Raw genomic sequence first — 9,369 nt, 5'->3', positions numbered from 1 at the left:
TCCTAAAAATATTCTTTAAAAAATCCACACCTCTATGAGACGACCTCCTAAAAATATTCTTTAAAAAATCCACGCCTCTATGAGACGACCTCCTAAAAATATTCTTTAAAAAATCCACGCCTGTCCTGGGCCTCCTAAAGACCACCTAAAAATATTTTTTAAAAAACCTTTCATGATTTTGAGATACAATTTTTGGAAAAGGTTCTGATAATCATCTTCGAACATTTTCGTGTCGTCATTTCCTTTTAATTAATAATCTCACACACACAATGACATTTCTTACAACAAAAACAACCGAAAACGAAAAGTCATAAATATTCTATGACATTATTATCAGCAGATCCATCTGAAATTTATAATTAATACATCATCATTATCGTATCGTGTCGTGACGAACAATCCGCCTGCTGTCACCCATTGTGTATGTCGAAGTCTTTTTCTTTTTCCGAATTTCTTCTTGTTATACAACGCCGCTCGGCGATGATTTATGGGTTCAATGAACCCTCTCTCTCGCTGCCTTTTATGTAATAAAGAAAAATATTAACTGAAATTGAAATTGCATTTCAAATAAAAGAAAACCCGAAATTTTTTATTATTAAATAGCTGAGGCTAGCCTGCGGAATTTGCATTCAAATATAATTCCCATAACGATAAAGAGCACAGAGTAAAAATTATCCTGAAAAAAATTAAGAAGTCTATAAAATATTTTTCTACGGAGTCGAATACCACCATAGATCCTTAATTTTCACAGAAAAATCGGGAGCTTTCTTCTGCCAGGAGGTAACCTCTCAATCCTCAAGGTTTGAGAAGGCCGGAGTTTCACCAAACCAAGGACTGTCTCCACACTAATTTCCACAAAATATTCTCCCGGATTGAGAATACTTGGAATATTATTTAGTCATTGTTTTAAATTCAGATAATCGGATCTGAAGGCAGCAAATCTGCTGCGGAGTTTCACACAGCCAAGAGCTATCCATTTTAGGAAGTATCTTCAAGGACAGAGAATATTTTAAATAATTTTTGGATTATGTTATAAACCCGATAAATTGGGTCTTCCAACTGAAGTTCTGCACAATCCGGAACGGAAATTCCCATTTAAAAAAAAAATTTCGAAATTCGGCGAATTTAATTTTTTATTTTAAATCTCAAAAATCTTACATGAGAGCGAAAATACCACAAAGTTTTATAAATTATTACCCAGACTACACAACTCAACCTTCACGACCTAATGGATATTTTTGGAAATTATTTGGACCTGAGGGCCGAAGTTATTCCCCCACCATTGGTTTATAATTGCACCGTAACATGGTTAATATATTTGAAATACATTTTTATTTATTATTTTTTGTTGCTATTGTACTAATCAGAAATTTTCCTCTCCCTCTTCTCTTTCCAGCATGAGTCGGTCAGCTCATCAACGGCAACAACAAAAGCTGCAACAGCAGCAACAGTTGTTGGCCCAACAAATGGCTGCTGACAATGAGGCAGCCGCTGCTGCGGCCGAAATGTTTGACCTCTTTTGTGTGGCCACAACGATGCGTCAAATACTCGGCCTACATCGTCAGATGTGTGATGTCATCGGTTTACGTCCTGCCCCGCTAAATGAATTCTACCCAAAGCTAAAGGCAAAAGTTCGTTCGTGGAAAGCCCAGGCGTTGTGGAAGAAATTTGATGCTCGAGCTGCACATCGGGCCTATGCCAAGGGTAATGCCTGCACCGGTACAAGAGTACTGGTAATTGGTGCCGGTCCATGTGGTCTGCGAACAGCCATTGAGGCTCAGCTGTTGGGTGCCAAAGTTGTTGTGGTGGAAAAACGTGATCGCATATCCCGCAATAATGTACTCCATCTATGGCCATTTGTCATCACCGATCTGAGGAATTTGGGTGCAAAAAAATTCTATGGTAAATTTTGTGCCGGTTCCATAGATCACATTTCGATTCGACAACTGCAATGTATACTCCTCAAGGTCGCGTTGCTTTTGGGTGTAGAGGTCCATGAAGGGGTCTCCTTTGAACGTACCATTGAACCCAGTGGTGATGGTTGTGGCTGGAGAGCCCAAGTAACACCCTCCGATCATGCCGTCTCCCACTATGAATTTGATGTTCTCATTGGGGCGGATGGTAAACGTAACACCCTGGAGGGTTTTAAACGCAAAGAGTTTCGCGGCAAATTGGCCATAGCCATTACGGCGAATTTCATCAATAAAAAAACAGAAGCTGAAGCCAAAGCGGAAGAAATTAGCGGTGTGGCGTTTATCTTCAATCAGTCATTCTTCAAGGAGTTGTACCATACGACGGGTATCGATTTGGAGAACATTGTCTATTACAAGGATGAGACGCACTATTTTGTTATGACTGCCAAAAAGCATAGTCTGATCGATAAGGGTGTTATTATACAAGTGAGTATTACAAGTTCGAATAATATCTAATATTTTAATACACGGCTCTAATAGGTATCCTAAAAGTATGCTTTAAGAATCCAATATACAAATAAAAATATGAGTTAAAATTTCATGTAGACCTCTTAAAAGTATGCCTTAAAAATCCATGGCTCTATGATAACTCCTAAAAGTATGCTTTTAATGCTCAGTCGCTAACATACCTCCTAAAAGTATGATTGAAAAATTCTTACTCTTAAGGGAGCTCCTAAAAATATTGTTTACAAATGCATGACCCTAAGAGGTCTTCTAAAAATGCGTCTTGAAAATCCATTTCTCAAAGAGATCACTTAAAAGTGTGGTTAGGAAATGCCTGCCTCTAAGAGGACCTCTAAAAATTTTGTTTTAAAATATCCACTCCTCTAATATACCTCCTAAAATATTCCTTCAAAAATCCATTCCTCTAATAGACGTCCTAAAAGTATTTTTTCAAAAATTCATTCCTCTAATAGACCTCCTAAACTATTCTTTAAAACCCCACGTCTTTTATAGGCCTCCTAAAAATATTCTTTAAAATCCCACGCCTTTTAGAGGCCTCCTAAAAATATTCTTTAAAACCCCACGCCTTTTCGAAGCCTCCTAAAAATATTCTTTAAAAACCTACGCCTTTCAGAGGTCTTCCAAAAATGTTCTTTTAAAACCCACGTCCCTGATAGACCTCCTAAAAATATTCTTTAAAAACCTACGCCTTTCAGAGGTCTTCCAAAAATGTTCTTTAAAAACCCACGCCTCTTATAGACCTCCTAAAAATATTGTTTAAAAACCCACGCCTCTGATAGACCTCCTAAAAATATTCTTTAAAAACCCACGCCTCTGATAGACCTCCTAAAAATATTCTTTTGAAAAAATCCACGCCTTAAATAGACGTCCTAAAAATATTCTTTAAAACATCCACGCCTCTGATAGGTCTCCTAAAAATATTATTAAAAATCTCCATCTCTAATAGAGCTCCTAAAAATATGCTGTGAAATTTCTAATTTATTTTTTTTTCTCTCACTTCCTTCAGGACTTTGCCGATCCAGCTGAACTCTTAGCACCCGTCAATGTAAATACTGAAAAACTGCTCGACTATGCCCGTGAGGCAGCAGAATTTTCAACCAAATATCAAATGCCAAATTTAGAATTTGCCGTCAATCATTATGGCAAACCGGATGTTGCCATGTTTGATTTTACCTCAATGTTTGCTGCCGAATCATCGTGTCGTGTTATAGTGCGTCATGGTTTCCGCCTACTGCAATGTCTGGTGGGTGATAGTTTGCTGGAGCCGTTCTGGCCCACGGGGTCGGGGTGTGCACGTGGTTTTCTCTCCAGCATGGATGCAGCCTATGCCATTAAGCTATGGTCCAATCCGGCTAATAGTACTTTGGGTGTATTGGCCCAAAGGGAAAGTATTTATAGGTGAGTAACTAAAACCCCTTTTAAAAAAATATATAAAATAATGAAAAAATCTTCTTCTTTTTAGGCTCCTTGGTCAAACCACCCCTGAAAATTTACAACGTGACACGGGCAGTTATACCGTGGATCCAGCCACACGTTATCCCAATCTAAATCGTAGTTCGGTAAATGTTTGGCAAGTTAAACATTTAATAGATACCGATGACAAGACGATATTGGATCAAACCTTTATGGACACGAATGCCTTACAAGTTACTCAGGTTGATACACCGGTGCGCAGGAAACGTCGCAGTGGCGGTAGGTCTATTTTCATTTGCTGTTATTTTGTTGGTTATTTTTTATAATTTGTCTCTTTTTCTCCTTTTTCTTAGATTCCATGCCACTAAGCACCGTTTTGCTGCGCTGGATCAGTGCCCAATTACATGCCTATGAATTTACCAAGGATCTAAAGGAGGTTTCCGATGTCTTTACCAATGGTAAAGTTTTGTGTGCTCTAATCAATCGGTAAGTTTAAAGGGGATATTTTAAAGTAATTTTTTTTATTTAGGAAAATTTATAGTTATTATTACCGAGGTATATATCATAGCTATCGATTTCGTTTGCTCGATGACTTATAGTCAAATTCGATGGAGAATATTTTTCCATTAACACTTGCCCCCTAAAAAAAAGCACAGTGGTTCATACAGGCGAAAATCTAAACAAACTCAATAAACCACCTATGTTGTGTAAATAACCAATTTGTTGCCCACATTTCCTAAATAAGTATCATAGCTACCGATTTATTTTGTTCGGTGACTTATATCGGAATTCGATGGTGAACATTTCTTCCACACCACCAACCCTCTAACATAACCTACAGTGGTTCATAAGGACGAAAATCTAAACACATTCAATAACAAATTTATTGTAATTTCTTTGTATTATAAATTAGGCAAACGAATTTCCTCAGTAAATATCATAGGTACTGATTTCGTTTGTTCGGTGACCTCTTATGAAATTCGATGGAGAATATTTCCTCCATTGACTCCAAACTTCTAAAAAGATATACAGTGGTTCATAATGACAAAAAGCTAAAAACTTTATAAATAGTTTATTGTCTGTATATAACAAATTTGGCAATGATATTTTCTCGATATGTATCATGGGTATCGATTTCTTTTGTTCGGCGACTTTTAAAATAATTCGACGGAGAATACAGTGGTCCATAAAGACAAAAAGGTAATAAATTGTTTATTGTCTGTATGAAAAATATTTAAAAAACATTTACCTTTAAAAAAATCCACGCCTTAAATAGACCCCCTAAAAATATTCGTTTAAAGAATCCATACCTCTAATAGACCTCCTAAAATAATTCCTTAAAAAATCTCCACCTCTATTGGCCTCCCAAAAATATTCTTTCAAAATCCACTCCTCTGAAAGGCCTCCTAAAAAATTCTTTCAAAAATCTCCACCTCTAGCAGGCCTCCCAAAAATATTCTTTCAAAATCCACTTCTCTTAAAAGGCCTCCTAAAAATATTCTTTCAAAATCCACTCCTCTGAAAGTCCTAAAAATATTCCTTAAAAAATCTCCACCTCTAGTAGGCCTCCTAAAAATATTCTTTCAAAATCCACGCCACATTTGGTAATGCTGATTTTACGTTATGTATCATAGCTATCGATTTCTTTTGTTCGGCGACTTCAGATGGAATTCGTTGAAGAACATGTTCTCCATTGGAACCAACCCCCTACATTTAAGTACAGTGGTACATATTGACGAAAAGCTAAAAAAACTCAATATGTTATATCATTTCTGTATTTAATCAATTTGTTTCCTATATTTTCCTCGGTATATATCATAGCTATCGATTTCCTTTGTTCGGTGACCAATGTCGGAATTCGATAGAGAATATTTCTTTCATTGACATCAACCCTCTAAAATGCAGCACAGTGGTTCATATTCGGAATTCGATAGAGAACATTTCTTTCATTGACATCAACCCTCTAAAATGCAGCACAGTGGTTCATATTCCCAAAAATTAATCTATTTTACTATTATTATTTTTTTTTTTGTTATCTTTTTCCAGTTATCGTCCCGATCTAGTCGACTTCAATGCAATCAAAGATTTAAGCCCCATTGAAATGAATGATCTCGCCTTTAAAATACTCGACAAAGAGTTGCATATACCTCGTATAATGACGGGCAAAGATTCCATACAGCTGACAAATGTCGAATCGAAAGTCTGGCTTAGCTATTTAGAACAAATCTGTGAAGTATTTCGTGGCGAAATACCACATGTTAAACATCCGAAAATTGATTTTAGTGATTTACGTGAAAAATATCGTATCAATTATACAAATGTACAACCGGACTTTTCCAAATTATTGCAAATGTCCAGTAATAAACAAAAAGCCAAATCGCCGATACAGGATGCTGTTGATGTGCCAGGAGGAGCGGCGGGATCAACTACTGTACAAAGACGTTCGATATTGGATGAAGAGAAGCTGAAACGTCAACGTAGACACGAACAATTATTGGCATCGGGTAATAATGCTAATACTGCTGGAGGTGCAGGAAATACAGGTATGGTGGAGAATTTATTTTTTGCGAAATTATTTTTAATATTTTTTATGTTTCTTTCAGCACAAACCGATACTCCTCGCCGTGCCAAAAAACGTCGCAGTGCCGAAAAGGCTGCCAATATTGTAAGTTGCTTTTCGGGATTCATCATTAATGTATTGGCCCATTTAAAATGCCACAGAAATTGAAAAGTGATCGCCAAAAAAGAAAACTTCAAAAATATGTTGAACATATTTATTTTGTATATATCTATCGTCCTGATCTCAAAGATCACTTTTCAAAATTTCCAAAGAATTTTTTTATCATTATTTTTTGTAAAAAAAAAATATTTTCACTTCATATCAAAACAAAAAAATATTACTTCTTTGTCATAAAATTTTATTATCACATATTATATAAATCTTATAAAGGTTCATTTCATAATAAATCATTATCATGAAAATACACATGTTTTGGGTCATGACATCATAACCACCACCACAACCACTACTACCTCTTCTAATTCATCAACCAGTTGTTGTTTACATCAAAAGGTATATTGAAATGTTTTTTCTTCTACTTCTTGTCCAAGTGAATGAGTACTCAGCATAGTTTTGTCTACATCCCACCCCATGTGTCATGTGTATTTTGTCGTCTCACCTTAACCTCACTTCCACAAAAAATAAACCATTCTTCTCAACTCATCTTCCTTACATGTTAACATATTCGTTTTGGAAATTAAATAGTGGCTAGTTATGCTAGACTTAAACAAATTAAAAGTGTTTAGTATAGATATTCTAATTTTTAATATCTCTAAAACCAAACTTCAAACTCCTCTCATCACACACACACACATAAACGAACAACCAATCAACCCATAGGAGGAACGTCAAAAACGTTTACAGGAAATTGAACAAAATCGTCAAGATCGTATGAGCAAACGTCGCCAGCAGCGTTATCAACAGACGCAAAACTTTTACAAATCACTGCATATGTTGCAAGCCAACATATTGTTGCGTGAAGCCGATGAGAACACCCCCTTCGAGGATTATTCGATATTTATGTATCGCCAACAGGCCCCAGAATTTAATGATCGCGTTAAAGAATTGGAACGAAAGCTGTTGTATCCCGTAAGCGAGTTGTGATGATGATGAAGCATGCGATCGAAACTAATAAATTACACTTTTTGACGTTTTTTATTGTTGTTGTCGTTATTGTGTGAAAAACAAATGATACTCTGCTGCTGTTGTTTGGCTTCTCTTACACTCAATCTCATTCTTTCTCTCTCTCGAGATGATTAATATCTGCTATTGATGGCAACAAAAAACAAATTGCTGTGTTATCTTCCTGAACACAAACCAAATGCCTAACCCACGTTTAAATGTATTTTAACCAAATAAACAAAATGCTTTATTACTTTCTAACAAAATTTATTTTGACTAACAAAAAATTGTATACAAAAATGTACACACATTTGCCAAAAAGAGAAATTTCTTTATTCCCAAATTGATAAACAATTTCAAATTTTGCACATCAATGAGATCAGAAATATTCAATTCATATTTTCTATATATACTCAATTTGTTATGGATATTTCTCTTGATAAATATCATATTTACGATTTTGATTTGTTACGTGACTTATAGTAAAATTCGATGGAGAAGGTTTCCACCATTGACAGCAACCCTTAAAATCAAGTACAGGGGTTCATACTGACCTTAACCTAAACAGACTCAATAAATTGTTTATTGTTTGCATATAAGCAATTTGCTATCTCCATTTTCTTGATATATATCGCAGCTACAAATTTCTTTCCTTTGGTGACTTATAGTAAAATTCGATGCAGAATATTTCAACCATTGACAGTAACCCTCTAAAATCAAGTACAGTGGTTCATATTGACTTTATAACTGAACTTTATAAAAATGTATTTTCTGTATATAAAAAAAATTACATATATTTCCATCATATATATTATAATTACCGATTTCTTTTGTTCGGCGACTTATAGTAGAATTCGATGGAGAACATTTCTTCAGTTGAAACCAACCCTCTAAAACCAAATACAGAGGTTCATAATGGCAAAAACTTAAGCAAAGTCAATAAATAATGTAATGTCTGCATATAATAAATTTGTTACCAATCCTTCTGTGATATATATCATAACTACAGATTTCGGTTGTTTGGTGACTTATAGTAGAATTCGATGCAGAATATTTTCGCCATTGACTGTAACCCCCTAAAATAAAGTACAGTGGTTCATATTGACGAAAACCTAATAAAACTCTAAAAATAATAATAATAATATAATAATAAAATAAAATAAAATTTTCCCATTGACTTTCAACCCCAAAAATAATACAGTGGTTCAAATTAATGAAAACCCAAACAAGCCCAATAAATAATTTAATGTCAAATTTGTTGTCCATCTCCCTTTGATATATATCATGGCTAACGATTTCTTTTATTCGGTGACTTATTGTGAAATTCGATGGAGAACATTTCCTCCATTGAGATCAATCCTCTAAAATTAATTACAGTGGTTTTAATTAATGAAAACCTAAATCAACCCAATAAATTATTTAATGTCTGTATATAACAAATTGTTTGCCTATATTACCTTAGTATATATTATAGCTACCGAACTCGTTTGTTCGATGACTTATTGAGAATTCGCTGAAGAATATTTTTCCCATTGACATCAATCCTCAAAAAATTAGCCCATTGGTTCATATCATACTTATTTGTAATATTTTAAAATACACATTTGCAATACAATTCCAAATCTGCTAAGCAAACAGCCACAACTCCTCTTACACACATATTCCTACGATGCTTTTAGGCTAAAAAGAGAAAAAGACGTTTTGTCTTTTTAACCTCAAAAAATGTTGTATTTTTTGACCAATATAAAAAATTTCTGTTTTTATTGTTTTTAAATAACGTTATTTTAAATTGTTTTTATGTTAATTTTTTAAATGTTTAATTTTACATATATTTTG

The 9,369-nt window shown here is 34.7% G+C and overlaps 1 protein-coding gene across 1 annotated transcript; it reads left to right on the top strand.

Moving 5' to 3' along the window:
* The first annotated feature begins 1,262 nt into the window (after window positions 1–1,262).
* Window positions 1,263–7,524, top strand: LOC133328890 (F-actin-monooxygenase Mical-like). Its single transcript, XM_061537399.1, has 8 exons — window positions 1,263–1,308; window positions 1,397–2,399; window positions 3,445–3,836; window positions 3,901–4,130; window positions 4,205–4,337; window positions 5,898–6,394; window positions 6,455–6,516; window positions 7,252–7,524. The coding sequence occupies exons 2-8, from the start codon at window positions 1,398–1,400 to the stop codon at window positions 7,513–7,515; spliced, it is 2,580 nt and encodes an 859-aa protein (XP_061393383.1). The 5' UTR covers window positions 1,263–1,308; window position 1,397; the 3' UTR covers window positions 7,516–7,524.
* Window positions 7,525–9,369: the final 1,845 nt, after the last annotated feature.

Source organism: Musca vetustissima, unplaced genomic scaffold (assembly GCF_032173495.1).
Source record: "Musca vetustissima isolate MV318-11 ecotype Yass unplaced genomic scaffold, APGP_CSIRO_Mvet_v1 utg14752, whole genome shotgun sequence".
Lineage (NCBI taxonomy): Eukaryota > Metazoa > Arthropoda > Insecta > Diptera > Muscidae > Musca > Musca vetustissima.
Note: the sequence above shows the minus strand (reverse complement) of the source record. Positions and strands in the feature narration are given on the sequence as shown.